Below are 20,657 nucleotides of genomic sequence, written 5' to 3'. Positions count from 1 at the left end.
ACGAGAGGACCCCAAGTGGCTGTGCCAAGGAGTTCCCCCCAGACTGGACCAGGGCCAGGCCTCCCCTAGGAGCCCTCCTGGGGCCGCAGGGTCCTGGGCCCCGGGGGTTGTGGGCCCCGCTGTCCGGTCATAGCAGCGCCCACCCGTCAGGAGCGGGCAGGGGGCCTGGGGTGGCGCCCGGCCCGGGCCGTCCTCTCCTCCTAACGCCATTCCTTCCTCGGGGCCGGCTGCACGCCCCCCCTGCCCCCCGGCCCCGTCTGATCCGTGCTGGCGCCCCGTCCCGCCCCCGCCGGCGCCGTACCTGGCAGGCAGGCGCACTCGTGCGTGGTGTCGCCCGTGGGCCGGCAGGTGCCGCCGTTCTGGCAGGGCGAGGGGCTGCAGGGCACGTAGGGCAGCTCGCAGCGGGGCCCGGTGTGGGTGGCGCGGCAGGCGCAGCGGAAGGAGCCCACCTCGTTGAGGCAGGTGCCCCCGTTGCGGCAGGGCGGGGGGCTCAGGCCGCACTCGTTCACGTCCTGCCGGCAGGTGGCGCCGTGGAAGCCGGGCGGGCAGCGGCAGATGAAGGTGGCCTCGAAGGGGTGGCACTCGCCGCCGTTGGCACAGGGGTTGGAGGCGCAGGCGTCGGCCTGCTGGCACGTCTTCCCTGGAGGGCGAGTCGGTCAGAGGGGCGCTCCGGCCGCCCTGCTCCCCACGGCGCCCCACCCCCCAGCGCCCGGAGGTGTGGGGCTGGGCTGGGCTCAGGAGCCCTCTCCTTAACCCCGGACCCGCCGCCCGACCCGGCCGCCTTCCGGTGGACGAGGGACGGGGTTCCAGAGGCTGAGCCCACACGCCCGGCAGCAGCCGCGGCGGCGAGAGGGGCCGGCGACAGCAGACCCACGGCCCGGGCTGCAGTGGGGGCTCCGGTGGAGGCCCAGGGCCTCCTCCAGCCCACCCTCCCGAGGGGGGACGGGGGTCTGGCCGCCTCACCTGACCAGCCGGGCGGGCACAGGCACTTGTAGTCGGCGAGCGTGAGCAGCTCGCAGGAGCCGCCGTTGCGGCAGGGGCTGGGCAGGCAGGCGTTGTCCTGGGGCGTCAGGCACAGGGGCCCCGAGAAGCCCAGGCGGCAGCTGCAGGCGTAGTCCACCCGGCCAGCCCGCTCCAGCACGTGGCACGTCCCGCCGTTCCTGCAGGGGGCGCTGAGGCAGGGGCTGGGCGCCTGGCACCGCTGGCCCACGAAGGCCCCGCTGCAGCTGTGGGCGCAAACAGGAAGCTGTCAGTCCACTGGCCGCCACCACTCAGCACCCGTCTGGGGTCCCCACCTGCCCCCCGCTCAGCACCTGCCTGGGGGGCGCCTGCCCCCCTCCCGCTCAGCACCCATCTGGGGTCCCCATGCCCCCCGCTCAGCACCCATCAGGAGGCAGCGGGCACAGCGGGCGGGCCGCCACCGGCTCTCCCAGGGGACGTGGCCCTGTCCTGGGACCAGGGCTGCGACCCCCACGCCGTGCCTGTGCCACGTGCCCCGAACTATGCGGTGCAGCAGCTAACTCACCCTCACCCCCTGGGGGCGGCTAAGACCAGGACCCGAGGACCGGCTGAGATGTCGAACCCACGTAGGCACCGCGGCTGCATCTCAGCCACCCGGGGCGGGGGGGCGCTCTGAACCCGCCGTGTCCCTGTCCCCCTCCGGCTTCCCCCACGAAGAGGCTCCGGGGACCTCGCCGGGGCTCAGCCTGGCACCCGCCCCACACACCCCACACCTCCACCCGGACTCGCTCCTTCCCTCTGGGATCAAGTCTTCCCCAGACACCAGGCCACCCGAGCTGGGATGGAACCCCACTTCACAGCGAGAGAAACGGAGGTACTGGTCCTTCCTGAGCGAGGGGGGTGGGGGCGGGCGGGGGCTGCCCCAAGGGCAGGCCTGTGCCCCAGAACATGGCAGGCACCGGGGAGCGGGGAGCCGGAGGGCCTCCTGCTTCCTCCCCCTGCTGGTGGCCGGCGCCTGGAGCTGGGACCGGCGCCTGGAGCTGGGACCGTACCCCCCCGCCCCCGCCCCTCTCCCCCCTGCCCCTCTCCCCCCCGCCCCCCCTGCCCCCCGCCCCCGCCCCGCCAAGGGCCCCGCTCGGCGGGAAGCTCAGCCAGGCGTGGCCTTCCCAGGGCAGAGCCGCTGAGGCCGAACGTGCGGCCCGCAGGGCCTGGGAAAGCGGCCCGGCTGTGCCCACGGCTCCGGGTACGGGTGTGTGTGTGTGTGTGTGTGTGTGTGTGTGTGAGACTGGCGGGGAGCCATGGGGTCCCCTGGGCATGGACCCTCCGCCTTCCAGAGCCCGCCGGAGGGCTGCCTGGCACCGCCTGGAGCTGTGGCCACCTCACACCGGGTCCAGCCTCCCTCCGCCCCTCGGTGCCCGGAGAGGCCGGCCTGGGGGCCGCGGGGACGGGCGGGTCTGAGAGTTTCTCAGCCGTCCGCTCCCTGCCCCCAGCCCGGAGGCCGGCCTCCCTGAGGGCTTTCTCTGCAGCCCGGCTTGGGCTCGGGCAGGGTGGACAGGGAGGACGCAAAATGGCCCCTCCGGCCCACCATCTGTTGCCAGAAGCCAAACGTCCCAAACCAACTGGCTCAGAGCAACAGCTGCCCCGCGGGGGGCCGAGCCACTCAGCCCGGCCGGGCAGACACCAGCCAGTGCGGGCTCCCATGAGGCCATGCTCCTGGGGCTCCCCCAGGCCTCACCCCCAGGGGGTCCCCCAGTCCTCACTGCCGGGGGTCCCCCAAGTCCTCACCACCCGGGGGTCCCCCAGGCCTCATTGCTCGGGGCCCCCCCAGTCCTCACCGCCCGGGGGGTCCCCCAGGCCTCACTACCGGGAGTCCCCCAGTCCTCACCACCTGGGGGTCCCCCAGGCCTCACCGCCCGGGGGTCCCCCAGGCCTCACCGCCTGGGTCCGGGGAGGCGGCTGGGCCGCCCTGTGTGTGGATCCAGTTACAGGCCGTGGCCCTGGCCTGAGCTCACTGGGAATGGGGGTGGGGGGCAGAGACAGCCCCTCCCCAGCCCTCAATGCCTCCATTGTCCGGCGGAGCTGGCGGCCGCTGCCCCTCGGAGAAAGGCTCTTTCTTCTGTCCCAGCGGCCGGCGGAGTGGGCAGCGGAGGGAGCGGGCAGAGGGCACTGCCCGCCTCTGCGGTGGAGCTGCCGGCCCGCCCCCTCCCTCTCTCTGCCCTACCAGCTCCAGGGGGAGGCAAGGCTGCGGGGCCTACACTCTGTGGGCGAGGCCTGGCCTTGGTCCCGGGACACACGGGGACCCTGCCACTACAGCACCCCCCTTCTGGACACCGGTGTGCCCACGTGGACCAGAGCCCGGCCCTGCAGGACTGAGCCCTGGAGCCTGGGCAGCGCCGGGGACACCCCCTTCTGCCCCGGTCCCGACGGGGACCCCCCAGGCACGGCGGCTGCGAGGCTGAGGCTGCTGGCGGAGGGACAAAGGCGGAGCAGGTGTGCCTGTGGCGGGGACGCGGCGGCAGCTGCTCCCGGCCGGCTGGGCGCGGGCGGAGCGCGGCTCCTCCTTGGGGAGCGGAGCTGAGAGGGCCCATTGTCCCTCCCGCCCGCCGGGCGGACGCACCGTGAAGGCACGCTGCCCGTCCGGGGGCTGGGCTGGGCCGGCCGGCCGCCACCCGCGCCCCCACCCGCACCCCGGGCAGGGCCGCGGGGAGGAGCAGCCTGGGGCGGGGCGGCGCCGAGGCAGGTGCTTGTGGGGCGGGCGGGCTCAGGTGCAGCGGGCGGAGGACGCAGGTGAGCAGTCCGGGCTGGGGAGTCCCGAGGCCGCTCCTGCCTGACCCCTCGGCCCAGCTCCAGGCGGCCCCAGCCCTCACCGCTCAGCCCCTGCCTCCCAGCCTGGCCACAACGCCCATCTCCCCGCGGCCAGACACCTGCCGCCCTGCGGCCAGACGTCCCCAGAAGGTGGCTCCAGGCGGAGCGCCGGCCTGTGGAGGGCCTGGTTCCATCCCCGATCAGGACACACGCCCAGGCTGCGAGCTCCAACCCAGGAGGAGGCAGCCCATCGACGATGTTTCTCTCCCCTCCCCCTTGCTCTCTGAAATCCATCCACACATGCACATATAATACATGTGCATACATGTGCACACATATGTACATACATGTGCACGCGGAGCGTGGGAGGGACCACACGGCCTGTGGCCAGCCTGTCCTCCACACCTGTCCTGGCGGGCAGTGTGTGTCGGGGCAGCTGCCCAGGTCGGCGAGGGGAGTCGCACCTGATGTTGGCCTGGACTCGGGGCTTCCCAAAGTCACCCCCCCCCCCCCGCCTCTCCCTCGGACAGACAGCCTGAGGACCCGTCCACCCACCGCCGGCTCCCGCCCTGGCCCCCCGGTGGCCCCCCAGTGTGTGCCTTCCTGCTCCCTCCTGGAGGGGTCCCTCCGGCTGCTCCCCACTCGCCTTCCCTCCAGCGGGGGTTCGGGACTGGCTTCCGGCAGCGCCTCCCGCCGCCCGGAGCGCCAAATGGCTCGGGGCCTGTTCCCCCCGCCCCCCCGCCCCCCGCGTCCACAGAAATGCGACCCCAGAAAGCCTCCGGAGGCAGATGTTGCCGCGACCTTTCACCCGGGACTAATTCTAAACGGCGCTGTTTTCCTTTCTGAGCGGGCGGCCATCTGCCACCCCCAGGGGAGCGGTGACAGGTCCCTCCGCCCAAGCAGCAAAGGGGGGGCCACGGGGAGTGGGGAGCCCAGAGGCCCCCCCCGTGGGAGCCGCCCAGCAGGAGCCGGACCAGGGCAGCGGCTCTGGGGCTCCATCGCCGGGCGGCACGCCGTTCCGCCAGCAGAGGGGCAGCACCGCTCTCCTGGCACAGCGGCCGCCCTGCCTGGCCCGACCGCAGCGGCCGTGTGCTGCCAGCGGCCACGTCTGCTGGGCCGGGGCCCCCCCTCCCCAAAGGTGGGCAGCGGCCGAGGCTCCCTGATGCCGTCCCCAGCCCCTGAGCACCCAGCCGAGCGCCCCCACGGCCCCTGGGGAAGGAGCCGGAAGGAGCCGGTCCTGGACCAGCAGGACTGCCCGGGTGTCCAGGGGAGGGCGGGCTCCACCCCTGCCACCCCAGGCAGCCCCTCAGCCCACCTCCTGCCCCCTCGAAGCGGTCACCCTGACGGCACAGTCCCCGGGGCCTGTCCCGCAGCCAGAGGCCCACAACCCTCACGCTCCCTCAGCCCCCGCCCCCCATCCCCGCCCAGGAAGGAGCCTCAGCTCTGTATGTTCCAACCAGCAGGGCCCACTGCTGCTGAGGCTGGGGGTGCAGACGGCTCGGGGCAGCCCTCGCCCCCCAGATCCTGGCCTTTCGGTTCTAAGCAAAGACCCACGAGGCCCCTCAGCCCTCCACCCCAACCACCAAGACAGGCCCAGACCCAGGGCCGCGGCCACCGCCCCGGGCAGCGGGGCCAGGAGCTTCAGAAACCTCGGGGGATAAAACTGGGCGAATGTGCCAGGGAATTGCTCCCCGCCTCCCCCACCCCCCAGCCCCCGGGACAAGGAGCCGCAGCAGGAGGGTCCCAGGTCCCTTTCAAACCTGCAGACACCTTTGTCCAGACCCCTGCCCACCTGCCTGAGCGCTGGCCTGCGCCGCAGGATCCCTCCCACCTCTGCTGCTCCCAGCCCCTTCTCCCGCCCACAGGCAGTCAGGGCTCAGGGTGGGGGTCAGGGTGCAAGGCCAGGCTCCAGGGCCTCAGGAGCAGGAGAGGGGCAGGGTGCAGCCCGTCTCCCCCCCCCCCCCCCCCCCCCCCGAGAACGGGCAGCCAGGTCTAATGCTGACAGACCCCAACCCCAAACATCAGCCGCCCTCAGAGCAGAATGGCAGCGGGGGTGGGGGTTGGGGGGAAGGGGGTGCAGAGGGCGCTGTGGGCCCTGCAGGCCCTGCTTTCCGCACCCCCCCAGCTGCTGGGGGGCCGGGCCCCGCCGGAGCCTCTTTCCCAGGCTGCCCGGGTGAGAGGCGCAGAGGAGGAAGGGCAGGAAGAGGGGCTTCCGTCCTGGCTCCGGGGAAGCCCTTTGTGTGGGGGCCGGAGCCGTCCTCCCGGAAGTGAGCGCTCCCACGCGGAACACAATGCCCCCATTGTCCCCCCCCCATGTGGGAAGTGGGAAGGGACGGAAAGGCCAGGGCAGAGGGCAGCCGACTTCCCGGACACGGCCCAGCTGCCGGGCCGGAGCAGCGCAGGCTGGGCTCCCACCGAGCGCCATGGGGGGCGCCCCATGGGCGGAGGGAGCAGGGCCTCCGCCTGGTCCCCGAAAGACAGCGCCTCGAGCTGGAGACAAGGCTGGGGTGTGGGTCCCCCCTGGGCTCTCCTGGACAGCGCCCCCCCCCCCCCCGACGGCCTGGGATGAGCCTGCAGAGCCCCCCGCGCTGCCTGGGCCTCTGCCCGCTCCCCGCTCCCCGCAGGCGAGCCGGTGCCGTAGGATCGATGGCCGCAAGGCGGGCGCCGAGGACTTAATCCCAAACTCGATTAATTAAGTCCGAGGCTGCCGCCGAGCTCCCAAAGCCGCCCATCCCGCCCGGCTGCCCCACTCCCCGAGAGGCTGGCGGGGGCGCTGTGCTCCCGGCCAGGCCGGCCGGCTCTCCGCAGCCCTGGCTCCGGGGTCGGTGTCCTGAGAACTCAGGGGGCGGCACCAGGACCCCTCACTGTGGTCCCAGCAAGAGGAGGGGGTGCCCCTGCACTTCCCGCCGGGACCTGCAGCCCGTTCCCACCCGTTCCCCCAGAACAGGGGCTCAGGCAGGCTGCCCCCTCACCCCGGAGGTGCCAGACTCCGAGGGGAGTGTGCAGGCTGGGGGAGGGGGCTGGGCCGTGGGCACAGGGAGGGGGTGCCTGCATCTCTCCCCGGCCCCCTGGTCCAGGACGGGCGGGGGCCAGCAGACAATGCGTTCTTACATCCCCCCACCCCCCCCACCCCCGTGGCTGCACACACACCTGGCTGGGGTGCTCTGGGTGGGAGGCCTGGGCACTGGGGCACCTCCTGCCGGCTTCCAGGGGCCCCAGCTCCTCGCACCCCCTCTGGCCAGCGCTGGACGCCTGTTCCCGCCCGCTGGCACTGGCATGAGGGGCCGGAGCCCGCAGCTGGCTGGCCGCTGGGCACTCCTCCCCACTCCCAGGACACCCTCCACGCTGGGCAGCAGGACCCTGGCAGGGCCGGCCGGGCTGCCCCGAGGAAGCCACAGTGTGAGGCACCGGCTCCCGTGATGGCCCCGTCTGGGGTCCCCAGCCCCCCTTTCCCCCGGCCTTCTCTCCCCGTCACATCAGCGGGCGCTCCAGCCCCGCCCCCCCGCTCGGCCGACCACAGGCTCCCAGGCTCCCGCCCCAGCCTGCATGTGGCCGCTGCTCCCCTGGCTGTCCCCCCCCCGCTCCCCACGCCCAGCACAGCCCCCCGGTGCCTGGGGACACAGCCACGGCGGGGAGTCAGGCCAGGCCCTGCACCCAGGCCAGGGCAGACCTGAGGAGGGAGGCCCACAGGTCACACCCTGGGGACCCTGGGGCCCGGCCAGTGGCCTGGGCCAGGGCCAGGGGGGCTTCCAAACGGGAAAGCCAGAGGGTCCCGGCCTGTGCCGGGCCCGGTGCCCTCATGACCTTGCCCGAAGCCAGCAGCCGTCTGGCCCCTGAGGAGCCCGCGAGGCAGGAACGGCTCTGGAGTAGAACGTGGAGGCCGCTCAGAGCCGGGGCGGGGACACACACACACACACACACACACACACCCCTCCAGGGACCCCATCTCCCTCCACGGCCGGTGCCTCCGCAGCGGCTCAGAGGACTCGGAGCTAAAGCCACAGGCAGGGAGGCCGCACTCTGGAGGGGGCTTCCCTGAGGGGTCACCGTCCTCCCAGGAGGAGGGCTCAGAGAGGCCACGCCCCCCGTGTGGGAGGCAGGGTGGCGCCAGGGCCTGTGCCATCGACGGCCAGCGCCGTGGAGCCGGTAACAGGGAGGCCCAGACACCCGACCGGCCAGGACGCGCCTCCCTGAGCCGAAGCCAGGCTGCCCGGGCCAGGGTGCCCGCCAGACCCGGGTGCGGGCACACCGAGGCCGGAGCCCCCCCACCGTGCCACGTGGGCACAGCTCCGGGTGACCGGGCTCTCACCAGGCGGGGAGGCCTCCTCGCCTGACCCCTGCGCCGGGGGGGAGAGGGGGTCTACTATGGGGGGGGCCTCCAGGGGGAAGCAGGAGGCCCAGCGGGGTCACGTCACCGGGCTTCCAAGGAAGGAGGAAGCGGCAGAGGCCCCAGCCGGCGCCTCTTACTGAAAAGCTGTCGGGGAAAACACGCTCTGCGCCGGCTGCTCCCCCAAACCACGCTCATTTCCGGTAACTGCCGCTTCCACTCGTCAGCCCACACCCAGAGGAAACGGCGGGGGCGGTCCCTGAGCCACGGCCGTCCGTCCTGCTGCTCAGACAGGGACAGTCTCCCCGAATCCACCCCAGCCTGCAGCAGCCCGGGGCCTGGCGATGGGCAGAGGCGAGTCTGCTGCAAAAACGGGGGACACACCCCCCTGCGCTGAGCCGCTTAGGAACTCGGGGCCCCCAGAGGTCTAGCTGCCCCACCCCCCAGGCCCCGGGCAGAGCCTGTGGCTCAGCTGTGACTCAGGAGCCAAGCTACTGCCTCAGGCCCAGCCTATGACCTATGACCTATGGTCTAGGGCCTGTGAACCATGACGGGGACCTGCCTGCCAGAGGCTTGGCCTTGGCCTTTGGGGTGTCACCCGAGTGACAAGGGGACCAGTTTTTACACAGCTTAAAGAACAGCAACGCAAGCTTCAGCATCCAGCCCAGGGGCACCCCCAACCCCCCACCCCCATCGCTGTGGGCGTGACCACGGCCACTCAAGCTCCGTGACCAGCCTGGGCTCAGCCTGATCAATTCCCCACCAGCGAGCAGCTCCCTCTGAGCCCCGGCCCCCTGTCACTCACACACACACACACACACACACACACACACACCCCGTCCCCTCCGGCCCCAGCAGCCCCCTGCAGGGGCCAGGTGAGCCCAGTGCCTGGCGGCAGGGCCTCCCCTTGGGGACAGCGGCATCTGGGCCTGTCCGATCCTGAGGCCCCCAGGCCAGGGCCTGGCAGCTGAGTCTGAGTCACCCCAGCCCCCACCTGACCCCACGCCCTGCCACACAGGTGAGGCCGGGACCGTGGGCGAGGAGGCAGGACTCGGAGAGCCACACGGTGAGCCCTCCGGACCCGGGGTCCTCCCAGGACACGCCGAGCCCAGAGGCTGCCCCAGCCCCAGCTCAGGAGCCCCAAGGGCTGGGCTCCGGACGGGGGAGGGTGTGTGTGTGATGGCTGCTCACCCCTGACACGGGCCACACACACCCGATGGGCAGCCCCCACCCAAAGCAGCACTTCACACCCCCCAACCCCCGGGAAGTCACAGTCTCCAGGCCCTGAGCCTGGGGGGCATGGAGGAGGGGGAGGGGCCACATTTCCCAGAATGCTTCTGTCTCAGGGGCAGTGGGTTTGGGGGAGGGTACGGGAGGGGGGACCTGCAGCAAGAAGGGACCAATCGGGGGTGAAACCTGGGGAGGGGTTTCTGCTCCCAGAATGCCGTGGGCCTCACAGGGGACCGTGGAGCCCCACCCGGGAGACGGTGTTAACCTGCCCCGTCCAGGGTCCCCCGGCTGCTCCGGTGCCGGAGGGCAGCGTGAAGAGGGCCCCTCTATGTCTGAGCGTAGGGGCAGCTCCCGCTCCCACCGCCTCATGCTCTCGAGCTGGCGAGGGGCCCTGAGCACAGGGAGCCGCAGGCACGGCCGAGCTGACCCCCAGGACACAGGCCCCCTCGGGCTCCGTGCGCTGGGAGGCGGCCACCAGGCCAGGAACGGCACCGATCCTCCCGGGAGGCCTCCCGGCCACCGGCCACCACCATCCCCCTCTCCCCCCACCTCCCCTGGGTCACGTCCACGCCGGTCCCGGCCTCGGTGCCGGGCCCGTGCCCGCCGCTCTCGGGCGGTATAGGCAGGCGGGAGCCGGTGCCCGGGAGGGAAGCCCGGGACCCCTCGGGTGAGGAACCGGAACATGAGCAGCCTCCCAGAGAACCATCCAGAACGTGCACCGGGGCAGAAAGCAGGAATGCTTGCCGGGGGCCGGGGCCAGGGCGGGGGCGGGAGTGCCTGCCTAGTGGGCTTGAGGTCTGTCTGGCGTAAGGAAAGTTCTGGAACTGACTAGGTAACTGACATACTGAATGGCCACTGAGCGGTACCGTAAGCAGCTGGAACTGCAAAATGTGTATGTGCACGTGGCCACGGAGACACTGGTGAGTGCTCCCTGCTCCCCAGACCCAGTCTCAGGACGGGTAAGCGGGGCCCGGCCCCGTGGGGTGCCAGGAGGAGGAGGCCGGGCAGGAAAGGGCACCCTCGGCTGGCCCACCCTCCCCAGGGCGCCTGCCAATCACGTCTGCTCCCAGCAGGTGCGCCTCCGGAGGCCAGGAGGTGCGAATGGAGGCCGGGCGGCCCCAGACCCGCAGAACCTGCCTCGCCGCCTGGCCAGGCCGCACTCCCCGCACCTCTGCCCCCGCAGGCTGCCCCCGCCACCCCGGGCTCCGCAGGCCCCTCCTGGGGCCTGCTGGGGTGCAGCTGGGAGGGAGCTCGCTCAGAGGGGGAAACCGAGGCCCCGGAGGAGACGCGGGTCCGAGGGGGCACACAAACCACAGCCAGGCCGCTTCGCACCGTCCGAACCTCCAGGTGGCCCCTGGCCAGCCAGGCCCCCGCCCTGCCCCCCGCCCTGCCCCCTGCCCTGCTGGGAACCGTCAGGACCAGACACATCCTGACCCGCAGCCGGGCGCCCCGGGCCAGCCGCTCGTTAAACCTCCGGGAAGGCGGGAAGCTCGGACGGGCCTGCCCGGGCAGGCACGGCTCCCACGCCGGCCTCAGCCCCACCTCGCCAGCCTCAATGTTCCCACCTGTAAACTGGGCACATGAAAGGGCAGGGCAGCCACCACCTCTTCCCTCCCGGTGCGCGGAGCAGTCACTCCCGGGGCCCTCCTCTGGCACCCCAGCTCTGGGTCCCAGAGCCCTGACCACGCCCTCCTGCCTGGGCCCAGCGCCCCCTCCGAGCTGCTGAGCCGCGGAGTCCCAGCCGGCGGCTCGCCTGCCCCCACCCCTTCCTGAGAGGAGCGGTTTCTTTTTCTAAAAAACACGACTGCGATCTCGTCAATGGAAAACGCTGGCTGCCACCCCTCCCGCAGGGGGAGTCGGCGAGACTTTCTGGTTGACGCCGAGCGTGGACACGTGTTTCCAGCCCCCCCCCCCCCCCCCCGCGCCGTCCGAGGCCCCGGCACCGCGGACACGGTGGAAGTCCTGCAGCGGCCATCCTGCCCACCGCCCGAGGGCGGGGATGAGCCTCCACCGTCCTCCCCGCCCCACCCCCCCTCCGTCCTCCAGCTCCATCCTCCCCGCCCCCCCGCCCTCCCGCTCCGTCCTCCTGCTCCGTCCTCCCCGCCCCGCCCCCCCTCCGTCCTCCCGCTCCGTCCTCCCCGCCCCGCCCCCCCTCCGTCCTCCCGCTCCGTCCTCCCCGCCCCCGCCCCCCCTCCGTCCTCCCCGCCCCGTCCCCCCCTCTCCGTCCTCCCGCTCCGTCCTCCCCGCCCCGCCCCCCCTCCGTCCTCCTGCTCCGTCCTCCCCGCCCCCCCGCCCTCCCGCTCGGTCCTCCTGCTCCGTCCTCCCCGCCCCCCCCGCCCCGTCCTCCCGCTCTGTCATCCCCCCTCCATCCTCCCCGCTCCGCCCTCCCGCTCCGTCCTCCCCGCCCCGTCCCCCCCTCTCCGTCCTCCTGCTCCGTCCTCCCCGCCCCGCCCCCCTCCGTCCTCCCGCTCCGTCCTCCCGCTCTGTCATCCCCCCTCCGTCCTCCCCCCATCCCCCTCCGTCCTCCCCGCCCCGTCCCCCCCTCTCCGTCCTCCTGCTCCGTCCTCCCTGCCCCGTCCCCCCCCGCCCTCCCGCTCCGTCCTCCCTGCCCCGTCCTCCCCGCCCCATCCCCCCCTCCGTCCTCCTGCTCCGTCCTCCCCGCCCCCCCGCCCTCCCGCTGTCCTCCCACTGTCATCCCCCCTCCATCCTCCCTGCCCCGTCCCCCCCCGCCCCGTCCCTCCCTCTCCGTCCTCCCGCTCCGTCCTCCCACTCCGTCATCCCCACTCCGTCTTCCCTGCTCACTCCATCCTCCCTGCTCGGTCCTCCCCACCCCGTCCTCCCGCTCTGTCATCCCCCCTCCATCCTCCCTGTCCCGTCCTCCCCGCCCCATCCCCCCCTCCGTCCTCCCCGCCCTGTCCCCCCCTCTCCGCCCTCCCGCTCGGTCCTCCCGCTCTGTCATCCCCCCTCCGTCCTCCCCGCCCATCCCCCCCGCCCCGTCCCTCCCTCTCCGTCTTCCCCGCCCCCCCGCCCTCCCGCTCCGCCCTCCCGCTCTGTCATCCCCCCTCCATCCTCCCTGCCCCGTCCCCCCCTCCGTCCTCCCCGCCCCGCCCTCCCGGCCCCATCCCTCCCTCTCCGTCCTCCCACTCCGTCCTCCCACTCCGTCATCCCCCCTCCGTCCTCCCTGCTCACTCCATCCTCCCTGCTCGGTCCTCCCCGCCCCGTCCTCCCGCTCTGTCATCCCCGCTCCATCCTCCGGCCCCGTCCTCCCCGCCCCATCCTCCCCGCTCACCAGGACGGCCTGTGACTCAGTGGAAACAGCCAGGCCCGTGACAGACACACAGAGCCCGTCCCTCGAAGCCCGCCACTTCCTGCCGGCACCTGAGCCCCGTTAACGGGAAGTCGTGGTCTCGGCCTGTTTCCTCGAGGGGCCGGGCGGACGGGGCGGCAGGAGGGGCCGGGAGGACCGGGCGGCGGCAGGAGGGGCCGGGCGGACGGGGCGGCGGGAGGGGCCGGGCGGACGGGGCGGCAGGAGGTGCCGGGAGGACCGGGCGGCGGCAGGAGGGGCCGGGAGGACCGGGCGGCGGCAGGAGGGGCCGGGCGGACGGGGCGGCAGGAGGAGGGGCCGGGAGGACCGGGCGGCAGCTGAAGGGGCCGGGAGGACCGGGCGGCGGCAGGAGGGGCCGGGAGGACGGGGCGGCGGGAGGGGCCGGGCGGACGGGGCGGCGGGAGGGGCCGGGCGGACGGGGCGGCAGGAGGTGCCGGGAGGACCGGGCGGCGGCAGGAGGGGCCGGGCGGACGGGGCGGCGGGAGGGGCCGGGCGGACGGGGCGGCAGGAGGGGCCGGGAGGACTGGGCGGCGGCGGGAGGGGCCGGGAGGACCGGGCGGCGGCCGAAGGGGCCGGGAGGACGGGGCGGTGGCAGGAGGGGCCGGGAGGACGGGGCGGCGGCAGGAGGGGCCGGGAGGACGGGGCGGCGGCGGGAGGGGCCGGGAGGACGGGGCGGCAGGAGGGGCCGGGAGGACCGGGCGGCGGCAGGAGGGGCCGGGAGGACCGGGCGGCGGCAGGAGGGGCCGGGAGGACCGGGCGGCGGCAGGAGGGGCCGGGAGGACCGGGCGGCGGCAGGAGGGGCCGGGAGGACCGGGCGGCAGGAGGAGCCGGGAGGACCGGGCGGCAGCTGAAGGGGCCGGGAGGACCGGGCGGCGGCGGGAGGGGCCGGGAGGACCGGGCGGCGGCCGAAGGGGCCGGGAGGATGGGGCGGCGGCAGGAGGGGCCGGGAGGACCGGGCGGCAGCCGAAGGGGCGGCTGGACAAGCCGGGCTGTGTGACCCCAGGGCCGCGCGCAGCCTCTCTGTGCCTCTCGCTCTCCCGGGCCTGGGCTGCCCCAGCTCCACGCTCACCTCCGCCGGCCACCGCACGGGAGCGCCCCCCTGCCCGCGCTCAGGAGAGCGGTTCCCGGAGCCGGCGTGCCCGTGCGAGCAGACCCGGCACACGGCGGGCACAGACGGAGGCGAGGGAGCCGCGTGGAGCGTCGTGGCCACTACCTCCTCCCCAGGCGGTGCTGGCCGGCCCCCGGGCAGCCCCTCCCGTGCTGTCCAAACCGACACATTAGCCAACTCAACGCGGAGAAGGAGGATCCCGAAACCGCGCCGTCAGCTCGAAAGGAGAAGGCGGAGAAAGGGCCGCCCGGGGCCGGGGCGTGCGCCTTACCCACGAGAGGCAGCTGGGAGACCTCGTCCCGGAGGGGTCAGAGGTCAGCTGGCCCTGCGACCCAACCAGGAGGGCCCGGGGCTGCAGGCCCCCGCCCGCCCGCCCGCCCGCCGGCCGCTGCCCCCGGCTCCGGGCTCCGGGCTGGCCGCTGCTGTGATCCCCTGACTTTCACACAGGCCGGGGGAGCGTCCTCTTGCAGGGGTCCTCAAACTGTTTAAAGTGGGGGCCAGATCACGGTCCCTCAGAGAGCCGGACTATATGAACTACTAATTCCTACTGTAACACCTCGGCTGCGCTCACTGCCCAAAAGACCTGGCGGGCCGGATCAGACTCCTCTGCGGGCCGCATGGGGCCCGCGGGCCGTAGTTTGAAGACGCCTGTTTAGGGCCTCAGGGTGCCCTCGCAGGGCACAGGCCCAGGTTGCAGGCTCCATCCCCGGTGGGGGGAGTGCAGGAGGCAGCCGGTCCATGATTCTCTCTCATCACTGATGTTTCTCTCCCCCCCCTTTCCTCTCTGAAACCAGTAAAACTAAAAGGGGGAGCCCACATCAGCACCCCCTCAGCACCACGCACCGGCTCCGGGGGGCAGTGACCCTCCCTGGGCCGCACACAGCGTGTGCAGAGGGCCCCGTCCTCCCGGGGGCCTTCCTGGGACGCGTCTGCACGGCGGCTCGCTCCCCCCGGCACCTGACGCGGCCTCGGGGGCGGTCCCTCCCGCTGGGGTGGAGACGGTGATTCACCAGGTACAGACGTGTCTGGCTCTGTGACCCGCTCTTTCCCACGCGCTGTCCGTAAACCGGCACAGGCAGAATTCCCGGGGCCGGCCGGCGGGGCACAGGGAGCGCCCCCAGGGAGCCGCGGGGGGCGGGGCGAGCGGCCACGCCGGCCTCACAGCTGGCCCGGCGGGCCGCCCTGGCCTGGTCTCCCCTCCCGCCCGGCCTGCCCAGAGGCAGGGCCTGAGGATGCTTCCGCTCCTCTTCCGAGTGGGTCTGCGGGTGTGCACAATGGGGTCTCTGTGGGCCGCTCGGCCCAGTGCCAGGCCAGACCGAGGCGGGCTTCCCGCCAAGGAGGGGCACCAGGCCCGGGCCCACAGGCCGGCTCCGGCTGGCAGGGCTCCCCGGGCGCCGGGCTCGGGGGAGGAGGCCCATCGCACTGTCGCTCCGTCCCTCACGCCTCACCCTGAGGCCGGTGCGCGGCGGCGGCAGCCGGATCCCCAGGCACCCATTCCGGCCGGGGCAGCGGGTGGCACCGGCGTCGGCCAGGGCGCCCTCGGCCTCCCCCAGGCCATGCCGTCCCCGCTCCCGGTGGCACTGAGGAGACCCGGCCCCCACGCTGCCCGGCTCAGCACCCTCCCGCCTGCCCCAAACCCTCTGCAGAAGCACGGAGGACCCCCCCCCCATGCCTGCGCGGGCTGGCGGGAAGAGCGGTGCATTCTGGGAAGCCACGCATAATTAATCACACGGCATTAATCCGCCTCCCCCGACAATAGCCCCTGCACGTCCGCGGGGTCCCAGCTGTCGGCCCTGAATGAAGGGAAACGAGATTTAGGGCATCACGCGTCGGCGAGAGGGGAAAGAAAGGCCCCAAAAGCAAAAGGGAAAAAAAGTGGTGCGCATTCATTAGCGTCCCACAAACACAATCCCCTTTGTCCGGCAACTGCTCACAGGCCCCTAATTGGCCCCGTGCAGGCGGGGGCGAGGGGCGGCGGGGTTGTCAGGGGAATGGGCCCCGGGCCCCTGGAATGAGGGAGCCCCGATGGATGGCGGGACGGCGGCCGCTGCCGCGCGGCCTCCGGGGAGGAGGCCTCCCTGCCCCGCCAGCGCCTCCTCATTATTCCCGTCAGGGACGCATTCAAGTTGAAGGGCACAAGGAGAGCGTCCCCAAGGCTGGCGGGGACTCCCAGGCGGGCAGGCGGGCGGGCACCCCCCTCCCCAGCATGAGCTCGGTGCACAGCGGGGGGACCGGGGGCTGGGACGGGGACCCAAGACTCGGAGGGTGAGGGGCCAGGCGGTTGGGGGTCGGTGTAGAGCCGCGGATGCCAGGACAGAAACCACACGTCCAGTAGGTACCCCACCCCCCAAAACCAGAAGAAATGGGCACGGCCGCTACTGCCCACTGGTTCCAACTTCTGTCCCCCGGCCGGCGCACCTGAGGCCCCACCTGAGGCCGGAGGAGCACGCGGGCGGAGGGTGGGTTTGGCCGTGAAATAGCCCGTTTCTTGCCGAGAGGCGCGGCCTGCCAGGAGGAGCGGGAGCCGAGCGGGCGCTCACCTGCCCGGTGCCCCTGGGCTGGCGGGGGCGGGGGGCCCTCTAAAATGGCCCGCAGTCTCCCGGCAGGCCGATTGTCTCTGAGGACGCTGGGAGAACTGGGGCACCGGGAGTTCTCCCTCAGCACCCGGAGCCCGGCGGCCCACAGGGGGTGCCGGACCCTCCCGGGCCGGGCCAGCTCCACACGCACGTAACCGGGCTGATGAAGGGATTGCCAGACTCTGCCCAGTAAGAGCAGCACGTGACCGCGCCCGGCTCCTGGGCCATCTCCGGAGACAATGGCCCAGTGTTCTGTCCCTGCCGCCCGTCACCCGCCAGGCCGGGCCGGGCTCCCTCCGCCACAGAGCAGCCGGTCCCCCAGAGCAGCCGGTCCCCCAGAGCAGCCGGTCCCCCCAGAGCAGCGGGTCCCCCCAGAGCAGCCGGTCCCCCCAGAGCAGCCGGTCCCCCAGAGCAGCCGGTCCCCCCAGAGCAGCCGGTCCCCCAGAGCAGCCGGTCCCCCCAGAGCAGCGGGTCCCCCAGAGCAGCCAGTCCCCCAGAGCAGCCGGTCCCCCCAGAGCAGCCGCTCCCCCAGAGCAGCCGGTCCCCCCAGAGCAGCCGGTCCCTCCAGAGCAGCGGGTCCCCCAGAGCAGCGGGTCCCCCAGAGCAGCCGGTCCCCCCAGAGCAGCCGGTCCCCCCAGAGCAACAGGTCCCCCCAGAGCAGCCGGTCCCCCAGAGCAGCCGGTCCCCCCAGAGCAACAGGTCCCCTCAGAGCAACAGGTCCCCCCAGAGCAACAGGTCCCCCCAGAGCAGCCGGTCCCCCAGAGCAGCCGGTCCCCCAGAGCAACAGGTCCCCCCAGAGCAGCCGGTCCCCCAGAGCAGCGGTCCCCCCAGAGCAGCCGGTCCCCCAGAGCAGCCAGTTCCCCAGAGCAGCCGGTCCCCCCAGAGCAGCCAGTTCCCCAGAGCAACAGGTCCCCCCAGAGCAGCCGGTCCCCCAGAGCAGCCTGTCCCCCAGAGCAGCCGGTCCCCCCAGAGCAGCCGGTCTCCCCAGAGCAGCCGGTCCCCTCAGAGCAACAGGTCCCCTCAGAGCAGCCGGTCCCCCCAGAGCAACAGGTCCCCCCAGAGCAGCTGGTCCCCCCAGAGCAACAGGTCCCCCCAGAGCAGGAGGTCCCCCCAGAGCAGCCGGTCCCCCCAGAGCAGCCGGTCCCCCCAGAGCAGGACCCCCCCAGAGCAGGAGGCCCCCCAGAGCAGAAGGTCCCCCCAGAGCAGCCGGTCCCCCAGAGCAGGAGGCCCCCCCCAGAGCAGGAGGTCCCCCCAGAGCAGCCGGTCCCCCCAGAGCAGCCGGTCCCCCAGAGCAGCCGGTCCCCCCAGAGCAGGACCCCCCCCAGAGCAGCCGGTCCCCCCAGAGCAGGAGGCCCCCCCAGAGCAGGAGGCCCCCCCAGAGCAGGAGGCCCCCCCAGAGCAGCCGGCCCGCCTGCGGCGCAGTGTACTCACACGCAGGCCTCCGTGCCGTTGGGGTGCGCTTCACACTTCCCGCCATTCAGGCAGGTCTCGCTGGGCTGGGAGCACCGCAGGCCTGGGGGGCGAGAGGGGAGGTCAGCTCCAGCACCCGGGGGCCACGCCGCGGCCACTGCCCACCCCTCACCTCCCCTTCTGCGTAATGGGGGTGCCCAGGGAGCCCCTGCATGAGCCCCAAGGGGCTTCCACATTCTGAAACGGGGAGCGGGAGGAGCGGCTGCCGGACGGCAGGTGCACGGGCGCTCCCCGTGGGGCAGGGCACCCCAAACGCCGCCCCAGGGCAGCGGGGGGGGGGGGGGCGGGCACCGTCCCAAACTGGCCCCCCACCCCGTCCTCGCGGGAGCCTGGCTGGGCCGGCCCTCCCCAGCCCCAGGGTTGTCCTGCTGTTCAAACAGCTCTGCGAGGGGGCAGCACCGGGCTGGGGGGGGGGGCGCACTTGGCTCCGGATCGTGGGAAAATGCGACAGCTGCAAGGCCGGCCGCCCCGCCCGCCAACAAAGCGCCCGCCGCCGGGAATCAGAGCGGCCCATTGTGGTGCCAGGCCGCCTCCTGGGGCACCGGGACTGCGCCCTGGGGACCGGCCCCGCCCCAGGACACCCAATACCCGCTCCCCGGGCACCTCCCGGCTGCGCCCCCACACGCCCCGAGGACGGAGCCGCCGTTTGCAGGATCTCACCCCATAAGAGGAGTTATCGCCCCCCCCTTCCCAGGGCGGGGTAAATCTAGCCCCTCGGAAGCCGGGGAGCGGCGGGGAGCCCTGCCTTCTGGAAGCGGGGAGGTAACTCCTGCAACTTTTGGGAAAACTGAATGAATCGCAGAGCCTCCTGGGGACCCCCTCCCAGCGCAGGGGAGACATGGACGAGCGCCCCTCCCCGCGCCAAGGTCTCAAACTTGAACACCAAAGTGAAAGTCCCCCAGGAGCAGCTGAATCCCCCACGCCCGCCCCCCCAAAACCTGTCTGCGAGCCAGGACGGGGCAGCGGCCTGCGGGGGGGGGGGGGCGCCCGGGACCCTGGGATCCCGGTCCGCGCCCCTGTCCCCGGCTTCGCGGAGCTCTGCCGCCTGGGCGGGGGATCGGGCCCACCGGGCGCCCCGCGACGCCCCCCGCCCAGGCGTGCGGCACCCGGACTCCACGCCCCGCGCCCCAACATCCGCTCCGGCGCGGGCCGGAGCCGGAGAAGAAAGATAAATGGCCCCGAAGCAACAGGAAACCAAACCGACTCGATTCAAATCGAAAAGGGGTGGGCAGTGCGCGCCCGGGGCCGGCCCCAGCGCAGCTGGTGGGGGCGCGAGACGGGACCGGGCCTCCGGGCTTCCCCCGATCCCGACCCCAACCCCAACCCCGGCCCCGGCCCCGACCGCAACCCCGGCCCCGACTCCAACCTGGCCCCGGAGCGGGCGGCCGGGAAGGGGCAGCCCCCTCCGCATCGCAGCCCGGACCCCGCGGCGCCCTCCCGCCCTCCCCGCCCGGGGCGCGCGGTCCCCTCTCCCCCGCCCCGGCCACCGCTCCCACCCCGGGCGCGCGGCGCCGCCGAAGTTCCCGGAGGCGCGGGGAGTTGGCGGGGGGACGCCCTACCTCGTGCGCCCAGCGCGGGCAGCAGCGCCAGGCAGAGCAGCGGCGCCAGGAGCGGGGGCATGCTGCCCGCTGCCCGCCGCCCGATGCCCGCTGCCCGCCGCCCGCGTCCGGGGCTCCTGCTTCGCCGGGGGGGTCCCGCACCCCGCGCGCCGGGGATCCGCGGGCCGCTGCTTCTCCTCTCGGTGGCGGGCGGCTGGGCTCCGCGCCCTCAGTCTCGCTCCGCGCCCGGCTGGCTCCTCCGCTGCGCCCCGGACCCCGACCCGCACCCGCGCCCCTGCGCTCCCTCCCGCGGCCGCGGCGCTAGTGAGGAGCGGGGCGCCCCGCGCTCCGGCCCCGCCCCGGCCCCGCCCCTCCCGGCCCGGCCCGCCCCCGATCCCTCCGCGGCCCGCGCCCCCCGCCGCCCGCCGCGCCCCCCGCGTCCCGGCCAGCGCGCACCTCCCCGGCCGCACCTCCCCCGCCGGGCGCGCCGCCGGAGCCCGGTCCCCGGGGCGGGGGTCGGGGCGGGGGGCGGGCGGCCCGGGGACTACTTCTCCTCCGAAAGTTTTCCGAGGCCAGAAGTTTGCGGCGGAAGGATCCGCTCGGTGCCGCGACCAACGACAATTGGCACCATTTGCATCTCAATGGAGAGGAGGCCGAGGCTCCGGGGGAAGGGGGACCTGCGGGGAGGGGGCATGCCCGCGGGGAGCTGAGCCCCAGAGGCGGGGGCAGCGGCCAAAGCCAAGTTTAGGGACACCTGGCAGGAGCCCCGGGGCGCAGAGGCTGGAGACCCGGGCGCTGGGCCCAGGGGGGCGTGGGCCTCAGGCAGCCCCTGGTGTGGGCCTCCGGAGGCTCCTGGGGACCCCGGGGAGCAGCCTGGGCCGGAGGATTGCGCACCCGCCCCCCGCCCCCTGGGGACCCGCCTCCGGATGCTCCTGGGCCGCTTGGCTGTCCTGCCCCTTCCCCGGCGCCTCCGGCCTCTGGTGCCCGCACAGCGTGAGCGTGCGGCCTGGCAGACCCGCTGCTGGCACCCTGGGTCCTCCCACGTGCTGCTTCCGGAGGACGGGTCTCTCTGCGCCCATGTCAGACTGGGCATCCTGTGCCAAGGCGGGCTGAGCGCTGGACGTCCTACCTGCCTGCCACAGGCCTGGCACACCGGAGGGCACGGCCCCCCCCCGGGGTCAGACAGCCCGCCCTGCCCGCCAGGGCACTGAGCCGAGGCAGGAGGGCGTCTGTCCAGCTGGCATCTGGACTGGGTGGGCATCAGAGGGCGGGCAGCCTTCAAAAGTGCAGAGGGGCCTGGCCAGGGTCAGACACGGGA

The 20,657-nt window shown here is 73.7% G+C and overlaps 1 protein-coding gene across 2 annotated transcripts in view; it reads right to left on the bottom strand.

The window, feature by feature from the left end:
* The window catches only part of NOTCH1 (notch receptor 1), a 45,544-nt gene extending 25,912 nt beyond the window's left edge, over positions 1-19,632 (bottom strand). Inside the window, exons 1-4 of one of the 2 annotated variants that reach the window (XM_045573852.1) lie at positions 19,361-19,632; positions 17,763-17,844; positions 964-1,226; positions 302-640 (exon numbers count right to left, since the gene is read on the bottom strand). In XM_045573852.1, the coding sequence (XP_045429808.1) occupies positions 302-640; positions 964-1,226; positions 17,763-17,844; positions 19,361-19,421 (745 nt within the window). In that variant the 5' untranslated portion in view covers positions 19,422-19,632. The remainder of the gene's footprint in view (positions 1-301; positions 641-963; positions 1,227-17,762; positions 17,845-19,360) is intronic. The other variant, XM_036416766.2, reaches the window with a different exon arrangement.
* Between the last annotated feature and the right edge of the window lie 1,025 nt (positions 19,633-20,657).

This window comes from Pipistrellus kuhlii, unplaced genomic scaffold (genome assembly GCF_014108245.1).
Source record: "Pipistrellus kuhlii isolate mPipKuh1 unplaced genomic scaffold, mPipKuh1.p scaffold_m20_p_57, whole genome shotgun sequence".
In the NCBI taxonomy this organism is placed as follows: Eukaryota; Metazoa; Chordata; class Mammalia; order Chiroptera; family Vespertilionidae; genus Pipistrellus; species Pipistrellus kuhlii.
The sequence above is the reverse complement of the archived record's forward strand: the minus strand, read 5'-3'. Positions and strand labels throughout refer to the sequence as shown.